Genomic DNA, 27,878 nt, shown 5'->3' on the forward strand with positions numbered 1-27,878 from the left:
TCCTGTTTCAGTCTATCAAGTAGCTGGGACTACAGGAGCACCACACCACACCTGGCTAATTTTTTATAGAGAAGGGGTCTCGTTATTGCCCAGGCTGTTCTTGAACTCCTGGCATCAAGAGATCTTCTCATTTCGGCCTCCCAAAGTGCTAGGATTACAGGCAAGAGCCAACCACCCGGCTGGACTGAGAGTTCTGAGCTCAAACTGAGGCTCTGCACTTACTAGTTAGAACTTTGCTTAATCTATCACAGGTTTCCTTTAAATGATTAAATGACACATCAGTGGTAAAGGGATTAGCACAGTTCCTGGTAGATAGTAGGCGCCCAATTATTATTAATTGCCAGTTCACAGGCACAACCAATCTCTCTGGTCCCCAGGTCCTTGTGCTGCCAATTTCCCTGTTGGGGTACAACAGGATGCCTATGGGGTGATGTGTCCCAGGTGATATCCCGGTCCTGACATCATGACAAAGGCATTAACCAAAAATGGCGACCTCAACCAGCCTGAGCAAGAGCGAGACCCCGTGTCTACTAAACATAGCAAGAAATTATACGGACAGCTAAAATATATATATAGAAAAATTAGCTGGGCATGGTGGCGCATGCCTGTAGTCCCAGCTACTCGGGAGGCTGAGGCAGGAGGATTGCCTGAGCCCAGGAGTCTGAGGTTGCTGTGAGCAAGGCTGATGCCACGGCACTCTAGCCCGGGCAACAGAGTAAGACTCTGTCTCAAAAAAAAAAAAAAAAATGGCGACCTCAAAGCCATCCAAGGACGTCAATTACCGGTCATGATAGCGATAGATACAACAAGCGAAGCTGGGAAAGGGTTCTTAACATCGGGATAGAAGACACAGAACTTGCCCATATTGCCAGTCGACCACAATCAGAAAAGGCACAAGCTGCAGAACTGAGCTACAGCCCAATACTGCGACCACGTGTCCGAGGGCAGTCTGCGCCTGCGCAAGCGAGGCGCGCGCCCGTCGGCCGGAAGAGCCGCGCGTTTCCGGGTTGGAGGCGGGGAGTGGTGCCGGAAGTACTCGGGGAGGGCCGCGCAGTCGGACCGGCTGCTGAGACGAACGCTTCATTGGGGCAGTCTCCGCATATCATGGGGAGATAGACGCTGTTGCCTGTGAGTCTTGGGCCCTGGCAGTTGAGGAAGAAGAGCGGGAGGAGGGAGTCAGGACCCAGACCCACAGTGGGTCAGTGTTTGAAGAACTAGATTGCGGAGGAGACGGGGCTGTGAGGAATCAGGCTGTTGGGACGGGACTGAGAGGATCAGGCTCGAAGAAGACACGGCTGTGGGGACTCGGGCTCCAGACGGGACTTAGGGAACGGGGACGGATGTGAGTTCTCCGACACCTGAGGGAAAGCGGTCTGAGAGGGACAGGATTGTGAGGACCCGCACTTCTAAGAGGAGAGAGTCAGAACGGAACAGGGCGTTTAGACACGGGCTCGGGAGAGGTAAAAGTGGAGCAGTGAGGACTTCAGCTCCTAAGAGGCAGAAGCGGGACAGTGAAGACCCAGGCTCCTAAGGATTCAGAAACAGGGCAGCGCAGACTTAGGTTCCTGAGAGGCATAAGCAGGCAGAGGAAACTTGAGTTTGGGAGGGAGCAGGAGCAGGAGCAGGTAGTGAAGACTGGGGCTTCTGCGGGGACGGGATCCGGGCTTTGAGACTCCAAAGCTCCCGAGGGAGCTGATAGGACCCCAGTTCCTAAAAGCGGAGGATCCAAGGGGCCATGGCTGTGAGATCAGCCTCCAAGGGAAAGGGAGAGGGTTTGGAAAAGATATAGTGATCCATTTTTTCCCGTCGTATTCTGTGAACCCAGAGTGATAAAGGATGTATTCAGGAGAAGACGACTCCTTCACGATGCCCACTTGGCTTTTGGCAGGCTTTTCTTGTGTCAGATACTAAATCTAGGAAGCCCACATGGAAGCATCTTCGTTTTCTGCTTCATTCTTGCAAATCGGATGTGAAGTTGGAAACAGTTTGAACTCAGTTATATACTTTAAGTCCCATTCCACTCAACCCTGATTGAGCACAGTTATCTGCATCTCAAATAAAAGAATGTCAGAGATGGAAGGGCCCCAAACGATCATCTTTTTAAAACTCCTGTTTTACATTTAGGGAGGCTAAAGTCCAAGCAGGGCTTAGGATCATAGTGAGGCTATGATTCATTAGATCAGAGTTTTAATACAGTACCCTGCTATGCATAGCAAATAAGAAATGCTTGGTTAATACTCTTTGAAAAAATGCTTCTAGAATCTTGGCTGTACCTTCAAACTTGGGAGATTTTTACGGATTCTGGTACTTTATTTGGAGTTTGTTACTATATTGACATTGATACAGTGGATGCCACCAGTAAGGGAACCTTTAAGAGAAGCTCAATGTTATTTATTTATTTTTTTAATAAGCTGTTTAGAAAGTCGCAAATAATAAGTTGTTCCCTGTATTTTTAGCACAAGCATTTACTAGAGATGGCCGCATTTAGATAAGTATGGTGGGGACCAGTCACTTCCCATCTTCGATATTAGTATCTTTTACTGAAACCTGCTTAGACTAACCAGGCACAGCTTATGCACTTTCAAATATTATATCATTTAACTACCACAAACCCACAAGTTAGTTGTTGTTAGTCCCATTGTACAGATAAAGCAGTTTAGAGAGGTTACGAACTTTGCCTGAAATCACAGGGTTCTTTTTTTTTTTTTTTTTGAGACAGAGTCTCACTTTGTTGCCCGGGCTAGAGTGAGTGCCGTGGCATCAGCCTAGCTCACAGCAACCTCAGACTCCTGGGCTTAAGCGATCCTACTGCCTCAGCCTCCCGAGTAGCTGGGACTACAGGCATGAGCCACCATGCCCGGCTAATTTTTTTTGTATATATATTTTTAGTTGGCCAGATAATTTCTTTCTATTTTTAGTAGAGACGGGGTCTCACTCTTGCTCAGGCTGGTCTCGAACTCCTGACCTCGAGCGATCCACCCGCCTCGGCCTCCCAGAGCTAGGATTACAGGCGTGAGCCACCGCGCCCGGCCAATCACAGGGTTCTGAGAGACCTGTCCCAGTTATGTGTGCCTCTAAAATTTTTTTTTTGCTTTTCTAAGTGTATTCCTCTCCATGTCTCAATGTGCCCATCTTCAAATAGAAGTAATAGTTATACAAAGCGTATCATTGAATGAAAGCACCCCTCTCCTCCTCAAGACTCATCTTAATGTCAAGGACTGTAACTTATTAGGGTACTTACGTAGTATGGTATTTGAGAACTAAGTTCTGTGTTTTCACAGAAGCATAAATATTCAGGATGGAAAATTGGGAACTTTGTAGAGCTTTTCCTCTCAATGGAGTAAGATATATTTAACTTTATTATTATTATCATTATTGTTTTGAGACAGGGTCTCCTGTGTTGCCACAGACAGAGTACAGTGGCGTTATCATAGCTCACTACAATCTCAAATCCCTGGGCTCAAGTGATCCTCCTGCCTCAGCCTCCCAGGTAGCTGGGACTACAGGCAGTCACGTGCTACTGAGCCTGGCTAGTTTTTCTATTTTTTGTAGAGACAGGGTCTCGCTCAGGCTGGTCTCGAACTCTTAGCCTCAAGCAATCCTCCCACCTCAGCTTTCCAGAGTACTAGGATTACAGGCATGAGCCACCATGCCTGGCCCTATTAATTTAATTTATTTATTTAATTTTAAATTTAGGAGGCCAAGAAACACCAATTTGAAAAACAAAGGCTTAAACCAGGCCCAGTGGCTCACACCTGTGAGTTAAAACTACTATTTTTTCCCAGTGGCTTACTCTATACTATTTGCAAGTGCCTATACTCTATACAAATGATCAAAACTTATTTACAACAATTTATGAGGGAAAGCATGCCCATGTCACCACTTCAAAGTACTTCATGATTAATAAATTTATACTTTATTCCTGAGTTAGCATCCTTATCTGCATTTGCTAAATGTACTCATTATTTCACTCATTTGTGGCCCTAACATTGACATATAACGAAAGGAATTCAAAGTACCTGATCAGAAAATCATTGTGTTAGAATTGGAGCAAATATGAACATAGGACATTACTTTTGACTAGAGGTCTTCATGAAAAGCCCCAAAAGATTTTGAAGGTAATAAATTAGCAGTGCTTATGGATTGCACTGTGAAATAGGTTTGTTGGAGGCAGGAAAACTTTGAAATCTGTAAATGTGGACTTAATTTAAAATATGACATTGATGTGCACCTGTAATCCCAACTACTTGGGAAGCTGAGGCAGGAGGATCACTTGAGGCCAGGAGCTCAAGGCCAGCCTGGGCAAGATAGTGAGACCCCCATCTCTAAAAAAAAAAAAAAAATTGAAAGAAAATCTTGTACTGATGTTTAAAGCTGCAAGGGACTTTAGAATTTGCCTGGTCCAGCTCCTATTTATTTATTTATGTATTTTTTTTTTTTTTTTTTGAGACAGAGTCTCACTCTGTTGCCCCAGCTAGAGTGCCATGGCGTCAGCCTAGCTCACAGCAACCTGAAACTCCTGGGCTCAAGCAATCCTCCTGCCTCAGCCTCCCAGATAGCTGGGACTACAGGCATGTGCCACCATGCCCAGCTAATTTTTTCTATATATATATTTTTTAGTTGTTCATATAATTTCTTTCTATTTTTAGTAGAGACAGGGCCTTGCTCTTGCTCAGGCTGGTCTCAAACTCCTGAGCCGAAACGATCCACCCGCCTCAGCCTCCCAGAGTGCTAAGATTACAGGCGTGAGCTACCGCGCCTGGCCATCAGCTCCTATTTATAAATGTAGAAACTCTAGTAAAAGATGGCACCTAGCCCCCTTGATTTGGGTTTTCCATGATACTTCTCATCAGCCTCCTGCTGACCACTTGCTGCTTGCTACTATATTTTTCAATCCACCAGTTTTTTCTTAATCTCTCTAGTCACAAAAATGGTTATAAGGAGCCATCAACACATGGTTATGTGTGCTGGGTTAATAGCAGGATGCACTGTTTTGTTTTCTTTAAGAGATGAGGTTTCAGGCTGGGTGCGGTGTCTCATGCCTATAATCCTAGCACTCTGGGAGGCTGTTGCAGGAAGATTGCTTGAGCCCAGGAGTCTGAAGTTGCAGTGAGCTGTGATGACACCACTGCACTCTAGCCTGGGTGACAGAGCAAGACTCTGTCTCAAAAAGAGAGAGAGAGAGATGAGATTTCACTTTGTTGCCCAGGCTGGAGTGTAGTGACTTCAAAGGCACAATCATGATGCTCTCTATATATAACCTTGAACTCCTGGGCTTAAGCGATCCTCCTGCCTCAGTCTGCCAAATAGCTGGGCCTACAGGCTTTCACCACTGCACCTAGCAATACACTGATTTTTATAACTAAGATTTAGAAGAGAGAAGTACATATATATATAATGTTAACAAATACATTTATTAGTGCTTCCATGTGCCACAGACTCTTCTAAGTACTTTAGATTCATTAAAATCAGTGAATGGTCACAACCGTTTCATCAGGTACACTTTATTATTAACTGTATTTTTTCTGATGAGGAAATTGAGACATAAAAAGATTAGATAACTTGCTCAATACAACTAATACGTGGCAGAATTGGTACTTGATTCCAGACATTGCCACCATAGTCCATGTCCTTGACCACTGTGTTATTCTACCTTTCTGAGAAGCCAAACTAGCCAATCTCAGCATTAACTTCAAACTAGAAAAAAATCCCACATTTCTGTTGCCCTTGAGTCTCACAGACTGCAAATAATTGATTCTTTTTGGTTTATTTAGGCTGGAAAATATGAGCTCATGGATACATCTCGAAGCCAGAAAGGAGAGAAATAGCCAGGTAGAAAACCCAGTCAGTAATTAAGTGAAATCATGCACCATCAGGCTGGCAGTCCTCTTGATTCCATTATTTTGTTTAAATAACAAATTCCTAAACATTTCAGAGGTAAAAAGGTTTTAAAGACAATCTGGTCTTCTATTTCTATTCCCCTGTTCCCTTCACTTTTGTTTTTTTTTTTTTTTTGGACAGAGTCTTGCTCTATTTCCAGGCTGGAGTGCAGTGGCACAATCATAGCTCACTGCAACCTTAAACTCCTGGGCTCAAACAATTCTGCCTCAGTCTATTGAGTAGCTGGGACTACAGGTGCATACCACCACACCTGGTTGATTTTTCTATTTTTTGTAGAGATGGGGTCTCGCTGTGTTGCCCAAGCTGGTCTCCAACTCCTGGCCTGGAGTGATTCTCCTTCCTTGGCCTCCCAAAGTGCTAGGATTACACGTGTGAGCCACTCTGCCCAGCCTTTTTATAAACAGTTAATGAAATGCCCAGAGAAAGCCAGTGTCTTATAATTATTGCAGGGTCTTCCCAATTTCCTACCTTCTGAAAAAATCAGAACTTCTCAATACAGTAATAGGGTTGCAGCTGCATTTCTATTTGAGGTACAAGGTTGTTAAATGGAAAACAATTAGGGCCTGTCATCCTCAGCCTATCGAACACCATTTAAATGTGACATGGGGGTGGAAAGAGGATAGACTTGGTTATTTAATTGAATTCCAAGCCATATAATCTTGTTTTGATAGAATTATCAAATATTTTCAACTGTTGATCATTGGAGCATGGACTTTCCGACCTACTTTGTGAATCTCATAGCACATAATTTCCACACAAGCTACTAAGAGTTAACTGTTATAATTTTTCTCTCAAACTGTCCCACAGTTAATGCCTGTTTTTACACAGTAGTACATCTGATTGGCATTCTGAAGAGGTGAGAGTTAGACATTTGAATAGCCTAAAGACAACCAGGGTATATTACATAATGGAAGTCAGGTTATTTACAGTCACTTCCTTCCATTTTTTCATCATCTGCAACTGGGCTTCATAAGAGTTGATCAGTAAACAGGTAATTTGGACATAGAGTCATTGATGATTCTGCTTGGGTTGTGATGTTTTACTTTTCAAAAATTACTTAAAAATTCACATACAATAAAATTCTTTTAGGTGTACGATCACAACTCATAGAATATGACAAACACACTGTCATGTAAGCACCACATAACTCAAGGTACAGAATAGTTCCATCCCTCTCCATTTTTTTTTTTTTTTTAATGAGACAGCCTGTTACCCAATCTGGAGTGCAGTGGCACCGTCATAGCTCACTGCAGCCTCAAACTCCTGGGCTCCAGTGATCCTCCTGAGTAGCTAGGATTACAGGTGTGTGCCACCATGCCTGGCTAATTTTTTTTATTTTTATAGAGACCGTCTCGCTATGTTGCCCAGGCTGGTCTCGAACTCCTGTCCTCAAACAATCCTTCTGCCTCTGGGATTTCAGGCATGAGCCATCACACCTGGCCTCACTCCCCAAGTTTAATCATGCTGCTCCTTTGTAGCCAAACTCTCCCTTTCCCCAGACCCCCTGGCAACCACTGATCTGTTCTCCATCCCTATAACTTTGCCTTTTCCAGAGTGTCCTATAAATGAAATCATATATCCTTTTGAGTCTTGCCTTTTTCACTTTGCATCATGCATGTTGCGTGTATCAGTAGTCCTTCCTTTTTATTTCTGAGAAGTAGTCCATTGTATGGATGTACCATAGTTCGTTTATCCATTGGTTGAAAGACATCTGGATTGTTTTCAGTTTTTGGCAATCGTGAATAATGTTGCTATAAATATTCACATACAGATTTTTGTGTGGATATAAGTTTTCATTTCTCTAGGATAAATACCTAGGAGTAGGATTCTGGGTCATATGATAAGTATATGTTTAACTTTATAAGAAACTACCAAACTGTTATCCAAAAAGACTGTACCATTTTGCATCCACACCAGCAATGTATGAGGGTTTCCATTGCTCTGCATCCTCTCCAGCACCTGTTTTTTTGGTTTTTTTTTTGAGACGGAGTCTTACTCTATTGCCTAGGCTAGAGTGCCGTAGCGTCAGCCTCGCTAAAAGCAACCTCAAATTCCTGGGCTCAAGCAGTCCTCCTGCCTCAGCCTCCCGAGTAGCTGGGACTACAGGCATGCACCATCATGCCCGGCTAATTTTTTCTATATATATTTTTAGTTGTCCATATAATTTCTTTCTATTTTTAGTAGAGACGGGGTCTCGCTCTTGCTCAGGCTGGTCTCAAACTCCTGACCTCAAGTGATCCTCCCGCCTCGGCCTCCCAGAGTGCTAGGATCACAGGCATGTGCCACTGTGCCCGGCCCATGGTTTTTAAAATATGCATTTTTCATTTCTTCATTTTTTTCTTCCACCTGGGCCCTATTTGAAAAAATATACATTTTCCTAATGACCAATGATATTGAGCAAATTTTCATGTGTTATTTGCTGCTTCTTTTCTTTTTTTATTTTATTTATTTATTTGAGACAGAGTCTCACTTTGTTGCCTGAGCTAGACTGCCGTGGCGTCAGCCTTGATCACAGCAACCTCAAACTGCTGGGCTCAAGTTATCCTCCTGCCTCAGCCTCCCGAGTAGCTGGGACTACAGGCATGCACCACCATGCCTGGCTAACTTTTTCTATATATATTTTTAGATGTCCATATAATTTCTTTCTATTTTTAGTAGAGACGGGGTCTCGCTCTTGCTCAGGCTGGTCTCGAACTCCTGAGCTCAAACGATCCACCCACCTCGGCCTCACAGAGTGCTAGGATTACAGGCATGAGCCACTGTGCCCGGCCTACTGCTTATTTTCTTTGGTGGAGGCTCTGTTCAGATCTTTTGCCTATTTAAAAAAAAAAAAAAGTTTTTTCTTTTTACTTTTTTTTTAGTTATTTTTGTATCTTTGTGTGTTATTTTTAAAAAATATGTGCATGAAGTTTCCCTATTTTTAAAATTGAGTTGGTTATTTTTTTATTATTGAATTTTGAGAGTTCTTTATATGCCCTGGATAAATTCTTTGTTGGATACATGATTTGTAAATATTTTCTCCTAGACTATGATTTATCTTCTTACTTTCTTTTGCAGAGCAGAAGTTTTACATCTGAAGTCCACTTTATCAATTTTTTTTTCTTTTGTGGTTTGTGCTTTGGTGTTGTATCTAAGAATTCTGACTAATCTGAAGTCATGAAGATTTTTTCTTTCTCTCTTTCTTTTTCTTTCTTTCTTTTTATCTTCTCTTTTATTTTATCTTGTCTCTTTTCTTTTTTTTCTCTTCTTTTCTTTTTTTTTTTCTTTTTTCTTTCCTTTTGACAGGGTCTCGCTCTGTTGTTCAGGCTGGAGTGCAGTGGTACAATCATAGCTTATTGCAGCCTTGAACTCCTGGATTCAATCAATCCTTCTGCCTTCTGAGTAGCTGGCATTACAGGAACATGCCTCCATGCCCAGCTGATTTTATGTTTCAATGTTTCGTACTTGCTTTGGCAGCACATATGCATTAGAATGATACAGAGAAGATTAGCATGGCCCCTGTGCAAGGCTGACCTGCAAATTGGTGAGGCATTCCATATTTAAAAAATAAAGCAAAATAAAATTTAAGGCTGAGCGCGGTGGCTCACGCCTGTAATCCTAGCACTGTGGGAGGCCGAGGCGGGAGGATCGCTCGAGATCAGGAGTTCGAGACCAGCCTGAGTAGGAGTGAGACCCCCGTCTTTATTAAAAATAGAAAGAAATGATCTGGACAGCTAAAAATATATAGAAAAAAATTAGCCGGGCATGGTGGCACATGCTTGTAGTCCCAGCTACTCAGGAGGCTGAGGCAGAAGGATTGCTTAAGCCCAGGAGTTTGAGGTTGCTATGAGCTAGGTTGACGCCATGGCACACTCTAGCCGGGGCAACAGAGTGAGACTGTCTCAAAAAAAAAAAAAAAAATTTAAATATTTGATCCATCTGGAATGGAGAAGTTTATGAAGAGGGAATGTATATATCCCCCCAATACTAGATGGATTAAATACTTAAAATTAATTAATTTTATAGCACCCCAAAGGTATTTTTTAAGTGTTTAATAATACTTGTAGGCTGGACACGGTGGCACATACCTGTAATTCCAGCACTTTGTGAGGCTGGGGCAGAAGGCCAGAATTCCTGGCCTCTAGTGATCCTTCTGCTTGAGACCAGGAGTTTCAGACTAGCCTGGGCAACACAGTGAGACCCCTGTCTCTACAAAAAAAAAAAAAAATTAGCTGGGCATGGTGGGGCACACTTGTGGTCCCAGCTATTTGGGAGGCCAAAGCAGGAGGATCTCTTGAGTGCAAGAGTTTGAGGTTGAAGTGAGCCATCATGATACCACTGCACTCTAGCCCAGGCAACAGAGAAAGACTGTCTCAAAAAAAAAAATTAAATTTTAAACATGAAACCAAATGTTTTCCACATATACACAGTCATACACCACATTTAGTCAGTAAACTTTTTCCCTTTTTTTTTTTTTGAGACAGAGTATTATTCTTTTGCTCTCGCTAGAGTACAATGGTGTCATCATAACTCATTGCAACCTTGAAATTCCTGGACTCAAGTGATATTCCTGCCTTAACCTCCCAAGTAGCTGGGACTACAGGTGCGCCCCACCATGCCAAGCTAATTTTTTCTACTTTTTGTAGAGATGGGGTCTCTTGCTGAGGCTGATCTCAAACCCTTGACCTCAAGCTATCCTCCCGCCTTGGCCTACCAGTGTGCTAGGATTACAGGTGTGATCCACCTCGCCTAGCCCTCTCTCCCTATTGATGTATGCTATGAATATTTGTCAACAAATTTTTGTGTAAACATAAGTTTTCATTCTCTAGGATAAATGCCTAGGAGTATAATTCTTTACCTGTTTTGGGGTGGGGGTTGATTTATTGTTCTTAATTGTGGCATAATTTGCATACAGTAAAATGCACAGATCTTAAATGCTCAGTGTGATGAATTTGACAGTTGTATAAACCCATGTAATTACCACCCACCCAAATGTGTGACAGTTTTTAAATCCAACCATATATAGGAAGAGTCTAAGAAACTAAGGGTAATGTCAGTCTGGCAGTGGGTATCTGGTTATCATCTCCTTTATTTTGTTTTTATAGGAAGAAATAGCTCACTTAGCCAGAATTATTGCAAATTCAGAAGTGTTGTTTGCTTTTCAACAAGGTCAGTGAAGGCAATAAATTGTAGTTTAGCTTCTTAGGGAGAAATCTTTATTTTTCTCATGCCATAAGCATTATACTTATTTCATTAAAGTGACTGCCATTGGAACTGTTCCTTAAGGTTAATTCTTAATTTGATATGTGAGTATTCATATTTGGTACTGTATAGATGGGCCATAGTTTTTGGTTTCCAGATCTTATAACAAACTCTCATACAAAATTCCCTATTACAAAAAAAGATCTCCACTTATTATGAGCAATACTCAGTACTATTTAGGAAGCCCCTTGAAGGTTGTGGGAATGTTATTTGAGAGCTATAATATGTTCAGTGTGAGGCTAGAGTGATAAGGATACAGTTTGATAATCTTTTTTTTTTTTTTTTGAGGCAGAGTCTCACTCTCTTGTCTGAGCTAGAGTGCCATGGCATCAGCCTAGCTCACAGCAACCTCAAACTCCTGGGCTCAAGCGATCCTCCTGCCTAAGCCTCCTGAGTAGCTGGGAGTACAGGCACATGCCACCATGTGGCTAATTTTTTCTATTTTTAGTTGTTTGGCTAATTTCTTTCTATTTTTAGTAGAGACGGGGTCTCGCTGTTGCTTAGGCTGGTCTCGAATTCCTGAGTTCAAGCAATCCTCCCGCCTCGTCCTCCTAGAGTGCTAGGATTACAGGCGTGAGCCACCGTGCCTGGCTGATAATCTTTAATAAGGCTTTTGCATAGAACTTCTCTGGGAAAATAATTTGCTTTTATAGCATTAGAACAACTATTACCATATTAACAATTTTTTCCTGTCCTTCCATTGGTAACATTTGTAGGTAGGGGAGAAGGAGGCAGAGGCCACATATGGTTAAAACAAACAAGTGATCCTGGTATTCTATTGTCCCCATCAGCTGGCTCTTGGTCAACAAGTCAGCCTAGTTTCTCTTGCTCATTTAACCAGTGCATAGTTAGTTGCTTTTATTAAGGGTAAACCAGGGCCAGGCTTGGTGGCTCACACCTGTAATCTCAGCACTTTGGGAGGCCAGGAGTTCGAGACCAGCCTAGGCAACATAGACCCTGTCTCTATAAAAAAATAAGAAAAATTTGGCGGGTGTGCTGGTGTGTGCCTATAGTCCCAGCTGTTTGGGAGGCTGAGGCAGGAGGATCCCTTGAGCCCAGGAGTTAGAGGCTGCAGTGAGCTATGATCATGCTACTGCACTCTAGCCTGGGCAACAGAGTGATACCCAGTCTCAAAAAAAAAAGGAGGGGGGTAAACCAAGAGAACTTGATTTCTCAGAAAGTTAGGCAATGCGTTGGGGAGGAATCCAGCAACAGGAGCAAGAGTGGGATAGATATATTAATAGATACACATTCAAGTTGCTAAGCTTTACCAAGTTCTGAAAGCCATTGACATGATTCCTGCAGGTTCAAATCCCACAATTTTGCCTAATAAAGTATTTTATATGGCTAGTTTATCCCTAACAATAGAACATTCATTTTTAGGAAGATAGTCTATATGTGCTCTAATTATCAATTAATTTTTAAAGTTGTTTATGAAAGAGATGGAGATGCTTTTCTTGGCACCCACTAGGGACAAGGAGATATATTTCTCCACATCTGGTTTGTGTGGATCCCAGTTGGTGAAGATGAACTAGGCCATGCAGCTGAAATGGTCCTGGGGCAAGGATGGTGCTTGATGCCAGTTGTTCATTTACAGGTAGCTTTTGAGAATGGCTGCCTCTCATTTCACCGGGCTCACAGCTGTTGCTGATGTAATTAAAGATCTAGACACTCAGATAGCTGTAAGTAAGCTCCTTGAGGCCAGTGTGGGCAGAACTTGGTGAATGTGCTTCTGATACTGATGACACCAAAGCTGATGTCCACGGAGTCAACCACATGGCTCTAAGATTTAGGAGCCTTGGCTGCTCCAGGCCTGGGTCACTGCATGTACTTTAAGATTGCTAACACTTAGAGAAAAAGTGCTTGTGATGACAAAGAAGAGCTTACTTTTAACAATTGCTAGAAATTGTTTTTATTGGACATAGCCCTGATGTAGACTTAAGCATGTTTTGAAATGCCAAAATGAACAAATCTGTTTCCTTAATCTTTGTGAGTGAGTTTTTAAGTATGTGATTATGCCATGACCTATGTGAATTTAACATTATTTGGTACTTAAAAAATAATGCATGTAGTACTTAAGTATTCTATTTTTATAAAGTCCTCAAAAATGTCTTACTTAATCCAGTTTATTTTTGTACATAAGATTCTTCATTTCATTTACTTTCTTATTTCAATTTTATGGACTATTTTGTTTAGCTTTTAGAGAAGAGATGCTTTCTAAATATCAGGTTAGAGCAATGAACGTTCTTTATTTCTTCCATTTTTAATGTGTAGGTATCAAATGATCACCATTCAGATTTACTGAAGGCCCTGCAAAATCTGGCAGACCTCATACAATTTTATTTTTGAAACTCATCCTTTATTACAGGTGCTTGTAGAGCTAATGCTTGTATTGTCCTTCTCCAGTTGGTCGGCCTTGGTCCTCACAGCTCCAAAAAGAAACAGGATCTTGATAAGCTCTATGAGTTGAAGTCCAAAGCTCGGCAGATTATGAACCAGTTTGGCCCCTCTGCCCTAATCAACCTCTCCAATTTCTCATCCATAAAACCGGAACCAGCCAGCACCCCTCCACAAGGCTCCATGGCCAATAGCACCACGGTGGTAAAGATACCAGGTACCCCTGGGACAGGAGGTCGTCTTAGCCCTGAAAACAATCAGGTACCATCCTCTTATTCTCTGCTGTCTTTAGGCAGCTCTTATCCATTATTTCAACCAGTAATGCTTTGAGAGATGTCTGTCTCAGATGCTGCCTCTTCCTCTCAGCTGAAAAAGGTCTTTTCCTTTCTCTTGAATTCTAACATTCTCTTTGTTTGTTTTTTATTGTTTTAAATATAAATAGAGGGTTTATTTGGGCCAAAGTTGAGGACTGCAACCTGGGAGGCAGAGATTCAAGTTGCCCTGATATTTGCTCCTTTAACATTATTGAATTATCATATACAGTATTTATCAGTTTTTAGTCTGTGTTGTATATAGTTGTATGTATGCATGTGTACATATAGACATACACATCTACACAATACTATGCCAGTGACAGGTATTTTATATATATGTTAGCTATACAGTTGTTAAATAAAATAATAAATGGGTTTGTTATTCCTGTAATAAAAACACTCTTGCCTCTAGTCATTCCCTTTTCTGGATCATCCAATTGCTGCCATTATTAATTTTATACAGTGATTCTAAAATCTGCTCCTCTCTTTTTACCCATGATCCTGATTCTGCCCTCTAGAGCCACAAGAAATAAGTACAATCCCTTGACTTGGGTCTTGTAGGCTGGGTAGAATGGATGAGTTGGCAGTATTTCAAGGGGATGGGTGGAGAGACAAGCAAAGGTGGATGGGAGAGGGTTGAGCAGATAGTCAGCAGACCAGCCTGTGCTGAACATGGAGTCTGCTGGAGAAGAGCAGGGTTTAAAATTGTGTAGCTAGGATTACAGCAAAACATAGTATGCCAATACTAGTAAATTTTCTTTTAGGCAATAGACAATCTTTCCAGATATTTAGTAGAGGGGTAAGCATAACATAATAAAAGTGGTATGTCTTAGGATTAACTTGGCAGTAAGGGGATAAGAGGATTAGGAAAGGGGGTTAGAGTAGGTAGAAGGCCAATTCTAAGAGTTTTGCAGTAAATTAAGACATGTGACAAAGGCTTGTATTAGGTGATGGTAGAATGGAGAAGAATGATAGATATGAGACTTCAGTAACAAATGTTTATTTAAAAATTTTTCTGTTTTCTTCATTTTCGAAGTCATACATATTTGTCACAGAAACTTTAGAAATACACAGAAAATCAATAGCTCATAATTCTGCTACCATCCAAAAATAGGCAAGGTTAGCATTTTAATGTATGTCTTTTGATGTTTTCTTTTTAAGAGGCAAGGTCTCAGGCAGGGCGCAGTGGTTAACGCCTGTAATCCTAACACTCTGGGAGGCCAAGGCGGGAGGATCATTTGAGCTCAGGAGTTTGAGACCAGCCTGAGTGAGAGCGAGACCCCGTCTCTACTAAAAAAATAGAAAGAAATTAGCCAGACAACTAAAAATATATATATTTTTGCTGTGAGCTAGGCTGATGCCACGGCACTCTAGCCCGGGTAACAGAGTGAGACTCTGTCTCAAAAAAAAAAAAAAAAGAGAGAGAAGGTCTCACTGTGTTGCCCAGGCTGTTCACAGGTATGATTATAGCGCACTACAGCCTCAGACTCCTGGGCTCAAGCGATCCTTCTGCCTCAGCCTCCCAAGTACCTGGGACCATCGGCGTGCATTACCATGCCCAGCTAATTTTTTCTATTTTTATTAAAGATGGGGATCTCGCTCTTCCTTAGGCTGGTCTAAAACTCCTGAGCTCAAGCAATCCTCCCGCCTTGGCCTCCCAGAGTGCTAGGATTATAGGCAAGCCACCACACTCGGCCATTCTTTTGATTATTTTTTGATGGCATAGATATGCAACATGACATTTCCTTTATGAAAGAGTGGTGGAAGCTGTACAGATTTTACAATATTTAGTTATGCAGAAATGAACAAATGTTCCCTGCCCTCAGGAAGCTTTTAGCCTATTGAGTCAGAGCCAGGCAAATTTATAAATACGCACAATGGTAAAAGAGTGCATAGAGTTCAGCAGAGGCCAAAGGAGGAAGTAAATGGTTACTCTTACCTGGGTGGGCTAGGGAAGGCATCAGAAAGAGGCACCATGAGCTGAGCACTTAGGAAAAAAGGAGGAAGAGCATGTCCAAAGGCAAGAGGCATGGTGCAATTTGTGGTGGCCAGGGAATTGCGATTGCTTAATGTGGAGGGAATGTGAGGCACAGTGAGAAAAGGAGATGAGGCTAAGATAAACTACCTGACAGCTGGATGCTGGCCTGTCATCCAAACTGTTCTTTCTGGCTTTCCCTAGGCTTTTTTTTTTTTTCTTTTCATGGTTTGTTCCTCAGATCACATTTTTTTCCCCTTTTTTTCGGCTCCATGACTATGCTACTTATTTCTTGAGAATGTAGTCTTATAGCAATACAACCAGCAATGTCAGACTGAACTCTTTGGAAAGTAGAAACTAAACTCAACAATTTGACGGCCTTTCTTCATTATGGGGTAATGAGTTGTTTTATTTCCTTAATATGTAGCTGAAAAATTTTCTCTCAACTAACTTTAGGTATTGACCAAGAAGAAATTACAGGACTTAGTAAGAGAAGTGGATCCTAATGAGCAGTTGGATGAAGATGTGGAGGAGGTAAGGTGGGGTTGGATATCCCAGAGTCTCTGTTCTTGAGAACTCGTATAACACAGTGGTTATTAGTACAGATTTCAGGCGAGGGGTGGTGGCTCATGCCTGTAATCCCAGGACTTTGGAAGGCTGAGACAGGAGTATCACTTGAGCTGAGGAGTTCGAGGCTGCAATGAACTATGATCACATTACTGCACTCCAGCTTAGGTGACAGAGTGAGACCCTGTCTCAAACAAAACAAAACAAAACATACAGACTTTAGAGGCAGACAAATCTGAACTTGAATCTTGGTCTTGCCATTTACCAGCAGTGTACGTGTGGTGACAAGTTGCGTAAGCTTCCTCCTGTGTTGGTAGGGTATGACATTATTTACCTATAGGGTTATTGTGAGGATCCCATGGAATAATTTATATAAATGCCAAGCACTTTATCCCCAGTAGCTCCTGTTACCTTTGCCTGTCAAAAAAGGCATAGTCTGTTGCTCACAGGCTATCACTTTTTTAAAATTATTTATTTTTTGAGGCAGGATCTAACTCTGTTGCCTAAGGCTAGAACACAGTGGTATGACCAGAACTCATTGCAACTTCCAACTACTGGGTTCAAGTGATTCTCCTGTTTCAGCCTCCCAAACAGCAAAGGTTACAGGTGCCTGCCATGATACTCAGCTAAATTTTTAAAAAATTTTTTGTAGAGATGGGGTCCCTCTATGTTCCTAGTCCTGGCCTCAAGTGATCCTCCCACCTCATCCTCCCAAAATGCCAGGATTACAAACATGAGCCACTGTGCCCAGCCACTTTCAACAATTTTAGCTATTTCTATAACATTCTTCTGTATTTCTAAGTAATATATTTAAATAGACATTCTTTGAGTCATTACTTTTATAATTGTCTATTGACTTCCTATTATAGTAGGTGAGAATTTTGTTATATCAATAATATATATACCATACAATTTTCCTTTCCCTCATTTTTCCGGTATAATTTTTAAAATAATTTCTGAATAACTCAGAAATCAGTATTTATGTTATTCTGACTGTATTGTTTACCACTGAGCTAAGTCATGTCTGTAATTACCTTTCCTTTCTTGTACAATTTATTTTCTTAAAGTAAATAATTTACTGTTTTTTATTTACTTCTTCTCCTTGTGCCTTTTCCTGCTTCTACCATCAGCTCTGTTATACATCTATCAAAGTTGTTTCCAAATGGAAAACTAATGTATTGACTTGAGTTTTCTTTTGTCTTGTCTTTTACCTTGGATATTTCATTCCCAGAAACTTCCATCTTCTTTTATTCTGATTAATTTTGGGTCACTTGCACAAACTCCTCCTCGGTCTTCTTTGCTCTTCCCCAATGTTGAATCTCTTGTTTCTAGGATCCCATGTCATCTTCTTAATTGATTCCCTTTTTTGTTATAGCACATTTTTTGTTACTTCCTTTTTTTTTTTTTCTTTTGAGACAGAGTCTCGCTCTGTTGCCCGGGCTAGAGTGCCGTGGCATCAAGCTCACAGCAACCTCAAACTCCTGGGCTTAAGCAATCCTTCTGCCTCAGCCTCCTGAGTAGCTGGGACTACAGGCATGCGCCACCATGCCCGGCTAATTTTTCTATATATATTTTTAGCTGTCCATATAATTTCTTTCTATTTTTAGTAGAGACAGGGGTCTTGCTCTTGCTCAGGCTGGTCTCGAACTCCTGAGCTCAAACAATCCACCCACCTTGGCCTCCCAGAGCGCTAGGATTATAGGCATTAGCTACCGCGCCCGGCCCCTGTTAAGAAATCATATGCTGGCCGGGCGCGGTGGCTCACACCTGTAATCCTAACACCGGGAGGCTGAGGCCGCTGGATTGTTTGAGTTCAGGAGTTCAAGACCAGCCTGAGCAAGAGCGAGACCCCGTCTCTACTAAAAATAGAAAGAAATTATATGGACAGCTAAAAATATATATAGAAAAAATTAGCTGAGCATGGTGGCGCATACCTGTAGTCTCAGCTACTCGGGAGGCTGAGGCAGGAGGATTGCTTGAGCCCAGGAGTTTTATGTTGCTGTGAGCTAGGCTGATGCCACGGCACTCCAGTCTGGGTAACAGAGCAAGACTCTGTCTCAAAAAAAAAAAAAAAAAAAAAATCTTATGCTATTCTAATCTCAGTTCCTTTAGGATCTTATGTTTTCTTTTTTGTTTTCTTTTTCTTTCTTTCTTTTTTTTTTTTTTTGAGACAGAGTCTTGCTCTGTTGCCCGGGCTAGAGTGAGTGCCGTGGCGTCAGCCCAGTTCACAGCAACCTCAAACTCCTGGGCTCAAGCGATCCTACTGCCTCAGCCTCCCGAGTAGCTGGGACTACAGACATGCGCCACCATGCCCGGCTAATTTTTTCTATATATATAGTTTTAGTTGGCCAGATAATTTCTTTCTATTTTTAGTAGAGATGGGGTCTCACTCTTGCTCAGGCTGGTCTCGAACTCCTGACCTCGAGCGATCCGCCCGCCTCGGCCTCCCAGAGTGCTAGGATTACAGGCGTGAGCCACCGCGCCCGGCCTAGGATCTTATCTTTTCTTGTTCTGAATTTTATATAATGAGCCTTGATATGTTTCCTTTTTCATTCACTATGCTGAGTTCTTGGAAGCACCTTTTATTCTAGAGGCTTGGCATGCCTTGATTCTGAGATGATTTTGTACATTAGCTTTGTTTTTGTTTTTAGTTTTTTTGCCTTTGCAAAGGAATATTTAATGACAGGGAAAGGAAAGACAGGTTGCAAAACAGTATAACTTCATTGTTATTTTTATTTTTTTAACCACAGGGGAAATATTTGCCCTCGTGTGTGTGTGTGTATTGTAATGGCTTCATTGAGATATATCTCAATAACTCACATACCATAAAATTCACCCATTTGAATTATATAGTTTTTAGTGGTCTGTAGTATATTCACAGAGGTGTGCAACTATCACCACAATCAATTTTAGATTATTCTCATTACTCCAAAAAGAAACCCTCTACCCATTAGCAGTTACTCCCCATTTTCCCCCAACCCCCACAGCCCTAGGCAACTATAATCTTTCTGTCTCTATGGATTTGCCTATTCTGGACATTTCAAATAAATGGAATCATATAATATTTGGTCTTTTGTGACTGGCTTCTTTCACTTAGCATAATGTTTTCAAAGTTCATCCATGAGATAGCACACATATCAGTACTTCATTCCTTTTTATGGCCAAATAATATTCCATTGTATATCTGCATCACATTTTGTTTATCCATTCATCAGTTGATTGATGTCTGGGTTGTTTCCACTTTTTGGCCATTCTGAATAATGTTTTGTTTTGTTCTGTTTTTAAGAGATGGGGTCTTGCTTTGTTGCCCAGGGTGGAGTACAGTGGCATCATCATAGCTCACTGCAGCCTTGAACTCCTGGGCTCAAGTGATCCTCCTGCCTCAGCCTCCCAAGTACCTTGGACTACAGTCGTGTGCCACCATGCCTGGCTAATTTTTAAATTTTTTGTCTTGCTATATTGCTCAGGCTGGTTTCAAACTCCTGACCTCAAATGATCCTCCCACCTTGGCCTCCCAAAGTGCTGGGATTACAGGTGTGAATCACTACACTCAGCCTCTCTCTATTAACTCCTTAAAAAATTTACTTTAAAAGTTTTTTGGAATCTCTTGTCTATTGAGGTTTTCTCTCCTGTTCCCCCTTCTTTGGGAATTTATATATCTTTTTTTTCTTTTACTGTTATTTTAATGGGTTTAGGGAGGGAGAAGAGATCATTTTTGGAGTTAATCTACCATGTTTAATTAGAAATCTTTTCTTTTCTTTTTTTTTTTTTTGAGACACAGTCTCATTCTGTTGCCCTGGGTAGAGTGCAGTGACATTCTAGTTTACTGCAACCTCAAAATCCTGGGCTCAAGCGATCCTCCTGCTTCAGCCTCCCGAGTCGCTGGGATTATAGGTGTGCACCACAACAGCCAGCTGATTTTTCTGTTTTTAGTAGAGACAGGGTCTTGCTCTGGCTGGTCTTGAACTCTTGAGCTCAAGTAGTCCTCCCACCTCAGCCTCCCAGAGTACTAGGACTATAGGCAAGAGCCACCGCTCCAGCCAGAAATCTTTTCTTTTGATGGTGTCTCTTTGGTTCCTGTGGGAAAAATGATGATGAGCTAATGGTTCATCAGAGCAAGGAGTGTCCCTGTGTATGGTTGTCAGTTTAGGAAGCCGTGGAGAATAAATACTAGTCAATAGAGTAATCAAAATTTTAATTTTTTCATATGGATTTTTATCTCTAGAATTCTGATCTTGCATTTCACACAATCCAGAAATAATTGACAATGAAGCAGGAAGAACTCAGGATTTGGACTCAGAACCCTTGAGGTTGAATCCTGGTTCCACTGCTTTCTAGTTACGTGGCCATGAGCAAATTGGTTTCTCTGAGTCTTCATCTTCCTCTATAGAATGAGAATGAAATCCTTGTCCCATTTTCTTCACATGATTATTGTTAAGGACTAAGTGAGATGATGGAAATAAAAGTGCTTGTAAGAGACTGTGAAAGTGACCTTGCGTGGTGGCTCACACCTGTAACCCTAGTACTCTGCAGGGCCTAGGCTTGGAGTTCAAGGTTGCTTGAGGTCAGGAGTTTGAGACCAGCTTGAGTAAGAGCGAGACCCCATCTCTACCAAAAAAGCAGAAAAAATTAGCCTCTACCGAAAATAGAAAAAATTAGCTGGGCGTGGTGGCACATGCCTGTAATCCCAGCTATTCAGGAGGCTGAGGCAGGAGAATCGCTTGAGCCCAGGAGTTTGAGGTTGCTGTGAGGTAGGCTGACGCCACAGTACTGTAACCCAGGTGACATGACAGAGCAAGACTTCAACTCAAAAAAAAAAAAAAAAGAGAAAGTGAGGAATTGTAATGATTCACTTTTGTTTTCCAATCTAATTCAGAAGAAAATATGGGGGGGGTAGGGATTGGGTTAGCTGATCCCTGCTGGGTAGAAAGGTACATTGTCAGAACCTTTGAAGGTACATCCTTAGAACAGTGTGAGCTGTACTCAACCTGGGTAATGATCCTATTGTCTTCCTCATTCCTCAACCTCACCTTAGCCCAAATGCTGATTTTAGGCCTTCTACTAGAAAGCCTGACTAAATATGTAATTCAGGCAGAAACAGTTGTTGCAGTAACAAGAGCCTACCAGTGTCCTGGTGACTCTCCCCACTTTGTCTTCCCCAGATGCTGCTGCAGATTGCTGATGATTTTATTGAGAGTGTGGTGACAGCAGCCTGCCAGCTTGCTCGGCATCGCAAGTCCAGCACCTTGGAGGTCAAAGATGTCCAGCTGCATTTAGGTATGTGGTCTTGTTTCTCTCTTAAGTATCTGCACGACTGCTTTTTCAGGACTGCCAGGGGAAAGTGTAGTCAGAGGAACCTTCCTGCCAGGACCAGACTTTTGGGCACTGGGATTTGTGTATTCATTCAACAGCAGCACTAAAGAGAGAAGAGAAGTCCATCCAAGGCAGGGAGAATGAGCCCAGGCATTAGACTGGAAACCAGATTTTGCCACTTTCCAGCGATGTCAGCTCATCCTTCCTATTCAACTTCTCTTAGAGCCCATTTCCTCATTTGTGAAGTGAAGATCATAATATCCTCCTTAGAGGGTAATTGTAAGAATTATAGATTATGTTTGTAAAGTGATTGGCACAGGGCCTGACACAAAGTAAGAGCTTAGTAAATGTAGCTACTGTTACCCCTATTTAAATAAAACTGTTACTCAGGGTTCTCTTTCAGTTTTTAATCTATTTATGCATTTTCTCAAAGAAAATAATAATAATAATAATGTACATATAATTTTATATGTATGCTTTTCCACTTAACAGACACTAAATTTGACCTTGGACTTTTCTGGGAGATACTCATGTAACATTGGTAGGCAGCTATGCTCACTACTCTACCACTGACGCTGCTGTACTCATGTCACGTTGATCACCATAATCACTTGGAAATGAATAAGCCCCCCACTGCACTGACCACAATGTGATCAAAAGAAAGAGGATAGACTATAACTACAAAGACAGTTAAGCCAAGGGAATGAGACAGAAGATAATAAGGGATTCCATGCAGATCAACCCATGATTGATTTTTTTTTTTTTCTGAAACAGAGTCTCACTATGTTGCCCGGGCTAGAGTGCAGTGACATCAGCCTAGCTCACAGCTCAAACTCCTGGGCTCAAGCAATCCTTCTGCCTCAGCCTCCCGAGTTGCTGGGACTACAGGCATGTGCCACCATGCCCGGCTAATTTTTTCTATATATTTTTCATTGTCCAGCTAATTTCTTTCTATTTTTAGTAGAGACGGGGTCTTGCTCTTGCTCAGCCTGGTCTTGAACTCCTGAGCTCAAACGATCCACCCTCCTTGGCCTCCCAGAATGCTAGGATTACAGGCGTGAGCCACTGTGCCCATGATCCACTTTTTGTTGACTGTAAAGTTCAATTCCCAGAGGATAATCTTAGTGTCACTTTCTAGTACTGACAACATATATTATTCGCAGAAAGTTTCAGACATTTTTGTTTTTAATGAAATGTTGGAGGAGAGTTATATATCAAGTTATTCTAAAAACAAACATGAATCATTCATTCACACAATATTTACTGTGCATTAGACATAAAGTGTAAATATGAAATCACTAATATTCAATTTTACTTAAGTAGGTATCTTCCTGGGACAAAACAAATTTTACCAAAAAATCCTATTTTCAATGCTTTAAGAACACTGATAAAGAGTGATAAAGGAGTCCCCATGTAAATCTTTTTGAGTAGTGATTTATTCTCTAATAATAATAAATTCCCTAATAATGTGGAGGCATAATTTTTTAGTATTGGGTATTCTTAAAGTACAGTACGCCTATATTTGTGGGTTTAGAGAGCTATGTGGTTATGCTAGTTATTGATAGAGTGGAATAAACGGAGTCCCTGTCTTCTGGGAAATTCTAGTGACAATCTTATAGGGATTATAATATCCAGGGGCCCCAGAGCATGGAGCTAGGCGTGGACATACCTGTGTCTATATCCATATGTAAATATTTGTCCCAGGCTCTAGGCTAAACACTCTACATGTATTATGTCATCAAATGCCCCAGTCACCTGCAAGGTGGTTATAACTGTTGTTATTACCATGGAGAAGATGAAAAAGCTGAGTCCCCAGGTCATACAGCTCCACAGTGAAGCAGCAGAGCTGGGCTTTGGCCCTTAATTCCAGAATCTAGAATGCTTTGTGTCCCTAGGCTTTCTTTCGGTTTGAGAGGGGTTACTTTAGCCTAGGAGTAAGATAACTGAAGAAATAGATGACTTTGGTTTTCTGTGGACTAGATAAGCTGCATGGAAACCTTAGGGCTCAGCATTCACAGCTTTGACTAATTTAGCCCTTTTTGTGCAGGAAGCTCTAATTATGTCCTTTAAAACTGTGGCAGAGCCACATGTGATGTCCGCATTTGTCTTCTGTAGAATCCCTCTGGAGGGTTAGTGTTAGTACAGTTGATCCCAAATTCATCCTCCCGACTCTTATCTGAGGGTCACACTGCACTCCTGACACTGCCTTCCTAGTACCCTCATCTCTGTGCTGCCTCCTTTTTGCAGAGCGCCAGTGGAACATGTGGATCCCAGGATTTGGCTCCGAAGAAATCCGACCCTACAAAAAAGCTTGCACCACAGAAGCTCACAAACAGGTGAGGAGCCACCAGAGCACTGGGGACAGCTAGGGCTGATCCCTTGAGCTACATCTCGGAAGGGGTGCACACAGCTACTTACTAGGGGCCTCACTTCTTCCACACAGCAAGCTTCACTCTGTGGACCAAAGGTCAGAGAGGGCAGGAGGCAGCAGCAGTCATGAGAGATCCGTCAGATATTTCCTTGGTGCTGGGCTGTTCCCACATGGGGTCTCAGTTTTTTCTCTCAACTCTGATGGGTGTCACTTAAAGCTGTTGATTCTAGGTTCTTCTAATATGGATGGAGCTCACCCTTTCTATACCTTCTTAATGAAATCTTCCTTCATTGTTACTGATTTGAACACCATATATGGCCCTATGAAGAGAGAGCAGGTTAAAGACAGCAGAAATATGGTGTACTTGTGCTAAGAAGAAGTATCCAGGCTGCTGTGCCAGGCATGTGGCCTGTGTCCCAGCTAAACCTTGGTTCTCTGCCCGTTTTTTTTTTTTTAAGAGACAAGGTCTTCCTCTGTCACCACCCAGGCTGAAGCCAGTGGTGTTTAAAACCCGATCATAGCTCACTGCAGCCTCGAATTGGTAGGCTCAAGTGATACTGCCTCAGCCTCTTTTGAGTAGCTAGGAGTACAGGCACATGCCACTACACCCAGCTAATTTTTTGTAGAGACATGTTCTCACTGTGATGCGCAGGCTCGTCTTGAACCCTTGGGCTCAGGAGATCCTCTCACCTCAGCCTCTCAAACTGCTGAGATTATAGGCAGGAGTCACCACGCCCAGCTCTGCCCTCTTGACAAGGAAGCTAGGGGTCAGTGTGAGAATACCACTTCCACTGTGGAGCAAGTTGTCCTGGTCATGGGTCAGTACAACAGCAGTGTTGCCCTCCCTTTGCCAAGGCTGTTATCCCTTATGTCTTAATTTAACTGGCTACTCTGATTGGAAAAATGAGCTTTTTCTAAGCTTGACAGGCACAACTGGGCAGTGCTGGGTGAGTGTCCCTTGCTTTGCCATCACCTGGTATCTCTGCAGTGGGTGTCTACAGAGCTCACAGAGGAAGCTCTACAAGGAAGCTGCCAGTAACTTGAATCGAAGGACTGCACTCTTCTTCAGAAGGGAGTCTCTTTAGACAATGGACTGTCACTTTGACTCCGCTCCCAAATTATCCACTTTTCAGCCCTATTTAGTCAACAAATATCATAATATTGGGACAGTCTCTTGATCAAAAAGAATGAGCAAAGCAGGCTATTCATTTGCCCAGTGGCTGGTAATAGTAAGAGTTGAGACCCTGATCTGAATGTTTCTAGGATCGGTTTTGGTAGAAGTTGTTAGTCTTCAGTTTTCCTTCATTGCAGGTCATCAGGTGTGAACTGTCAGCTCCCTTTGTGTATGGTGACAAGCTTGAAGAAATTGAGGCCCTTTTCCTACTTTCTCTATCATCAGAGAAAGAAGAAACTGGGATGGGGGAGCCTAGAAAACACATACTTTGCTGGCTTATCCTCTAAGTCCCCAAAGTGCAAGAGCTCTCACCTTCTGCTTTTACCTTTTTTGCCATCCTGCTAGCCTGGAGCAGTTTGGGTCTTTTGGTCAATGAAATGGATCTACTGACTCATCTAAACATCTGTTGGGTCCCTGCAGACTGCTCTCTGGTTTGAAGGCACCTGCTGAGCTGGCCTGTGACTACAGGTGCCTGAGGAGCGCTCCAGCCTATAGTGTACACCATGCTGCCTGCTAGCTGCACCTGGATGTTCCAGAAAGCTCCTGACTCTAACTGCTCCTGTGTAACTGCTTATTTCTCTCTCCTTTCAGAGAATGGCATTGATCCGAAAAACAACCAAGAAATAACACACGGAAAGGTCAGGGAATGGACAACAATGTATTTGGAGATACTTGAGCTGAGACCTCAGCCATCTCATCCTTGGAATTTTTTTTTTAATGCTTTACAGAGAAGCATATATTTTTTATTAACAGTGCAGCAATATCTATAATGACTGAGAGGATCTGCCAAAAGAATAAAGCCTCCTACCCCAACTTCCCGTTCCGTTTCCCTGCCGTCTCAGAGGAGCAGTGTATCTTCCAGAGAAGATTTTATTTGTGGTTTATTATATAAGTGATTGAATATGGAACAAAGCATTATGATCTTGTTGGGTGAGACAGTATTAGCAGGATTTTAGAAGCTTTTGTTTCCTTCTCCTTCCCTTTTTCCCTGTACTTTGTAATGTCAGTGTTTATATAAATATGACTTTCATTTGCTTTTCCAGAATAAAGAAGTTATTAATTGAAAGACACAGGGTGCACAGCTTACAGCCTTTGAAATGCCAGAGGGAGTTAGGAGGAGGACAGGCAAGGCTGGGTAGCTCTCTAGTCAGCAGGTGGCAGTACTGTTATTCATTTCTGTGTTTGAGGAAAACGCAGGGATTTTCTGTTATTTTACTCCAAGGGAGGCCATAACATCAGTAGGAGTTTGTGTCTAGTTTCTCTGCCATAAGCATTGGGCAGGGTGACATTCTGTCATGAGCTCCAGACTAAAGAGGCATCCTTGTTTTGGCAATGCTTTTCTGGAACTCCTAGAGAAAGTTGTGTTCATCCTTGGCCCTGAGAAAGGATGGGAATAGCCTTGGGGACAGGCCTGTCTGTGCAGGTGCCTGCCTGGTTTTAGTTGCTGGTACCCCTGATCGTGGTATTTTCACCATCAAGTAGAAGAAACCAGACTCCTTCTAGACCTCAGGGTCATCCCCTTCAGTGGCACCTAGCATCATCCCATCCTGGGCCCAGCATAACCCTTGTGGATTGTGAGGGTTCTGTGTGCTTTAGGGAGGGTGGCTGTTCCACCCAGGGGTCACGAGAATAGGCACATCCACCTTGACCTCCTTTGGACCTCTTCTTCCTGCAGCTTGGCCCATGATAGGACCCTGCATTTCACTCCCTCCCACTCTGAGTTAGGCCCCATGAGTCCTCTCTTCATAGCCTCATAGATCTCTTGTGTGAGCTGCTCAAAGGCTGTGCTGATGTTACTGTTGCTCTTGGCTGAAATCTCAACATAGCGAGTTCCTAAGGAGGGAGCCAGCTTCTTCCCCTTCTCCGGCATCCGTCGGTACTCAGCCACCAGGTCACTCTTATAGCCTACCACCAAGATGAGGATATTGAAAGGTTTCACTTTCTCCAGAACCTCCCAATATGACCGGGCGACGCTCTCAAAGGATATTCTGTTGGTGATATCAAACAGCAAGAGGACTCCAGCCGAGTTCTGATAGTAGGAACAGGTCTCTGACCTCGGCAGCCAAGAAGGAATCCGGAGTTAGTTTTGAGTTCTCCATTGAGGACATAAGGAGAGAAGGGAACCGGGAAGTTTACTGGAAAGAGCTGGGGTAGAGTCAGAAGACCTCAATTCTTGAACAGCTGTGTGACAGGTAAGTGGCTTCATGTATGAGTCTTTTTGTCCTATCTGCATATTGAGGGGCTCGTTCATTCATTCAGCAAGTCTTTGTAAGCTGTGCCCGTGCTTGTGATAGGCTGGGGCTACAATGATGAATAAAAACAGACAGAGGGAGCAATCCTGCCGTTGGATAAATGTAAAGCTGGTACTGTGACAAGGGCTGCCAAGGACAGGTTTATAGGACTGGGGGAGGAGTCTGGTGAGTGGGGAAGAAATGTTGTTTGGGCTGAGAAATGAGGGATGCAGGTGAAGGGGATGGGCTCTTTCAAGGGAGAGAACTGCGTGGTATATAAGCCTTGGGGCAGTGTATGGGGTAAACTAAACCAGGTCATGCAATGCCTTGCAGGCCCCAGCAAAGATTGGTCTTTCTCAACAAAGTAATAGGACACCAGGCGCAGGAGTGGCAT

General features: G+C 42.4%; 1 protein-coding gene and 1 non-coding gene across 4 annotated transcripts; both read left to right on the plus strand.

Moving 5' to 3' along the window:
* Positions 1-1,030: 1,030 nt before the first annotated feature.
* On the plus strand, positions 1,031-26,314 carry TAF12 (TATA-box binding protein associated factor 12). Of its 3 annotated transcripts, none has more exons than XM_045545751.1 (7): positions 1,031-1,128; positions 5,775-5,832; positions 13,549-13,800; positions 16,285-16,362; positions 21,558-21,672; positions 23,956-24,044; positions 25,845-26,314. In XM_045545751.1, the coding sequence occupies exons 2-7, from the start codon at positions 5,785-5,787 to the stop codon at positions 25,878-25,880; spliced, it is 618 nt and encodes a 205-aa protein (XP_045401707.1). In that variant the 5' UTR covers positions 1,031-1,128; positions 5,775-5,784; the 3' UTR covers positions 25,881-26,314. The 3 variants fall into 3 exon arrangements, with proteins under 3 accessions (XP_045401707.1, XP_045401706.1, XP_045401708.1); XM_045545750.1 differs by lacking the exon at positions 5,775-5,832 and adding an exon at positions 12,740-12,824; XM_045545752.1 differs by lacking the exon at positions 5,775-5,832.
* LOC123636181 lies at positions 9,342-9,444 on the plus strand. Its single transcript, XR_006734387.1, has one exon. It is a non-coding gene; the product is annotated as a U6 spliceosomal RNA (small nuclear RNA).
* Positions 26,315-27,878: the final 1,564 nt, after the last annotated feature.

Source organism: Lemur catta, chromosome 3, assembly GCF_020740605.2.
Source record: "Lemur catta isolate mLemCat1 chromosome 3, mLemCat1.pri, whole genome shotgun sequence".
NCBI lineage: Eukaryota > Metazoa > Chordata > Mammalia > Primates > Lemuridae > Lemur > Lemur catta.

Coding starts and splice junctions, on each gene's coding strand:
- TAF12 (XM_045545750.1), top strand. CDS start 12,753: ATGGCTGCCTCTCATTTCACCGGGCTCACAGCTGTTGCTGATGTAATT. Junction 12,825..13,548: donor ATCTAGACACTCAGATAGCT/GTAAGTAAGCTC, acceptor GTCCTTCTCCAG/TTGGTCGGCCTTGGTCCTCA. Junction 13,801..16,284: donor TTAGCCCTGAAAACAATCAG/GTACCATCCTCT, acceptor AACTAACTTTAG/GTATTGACCAAGAAGAAATT.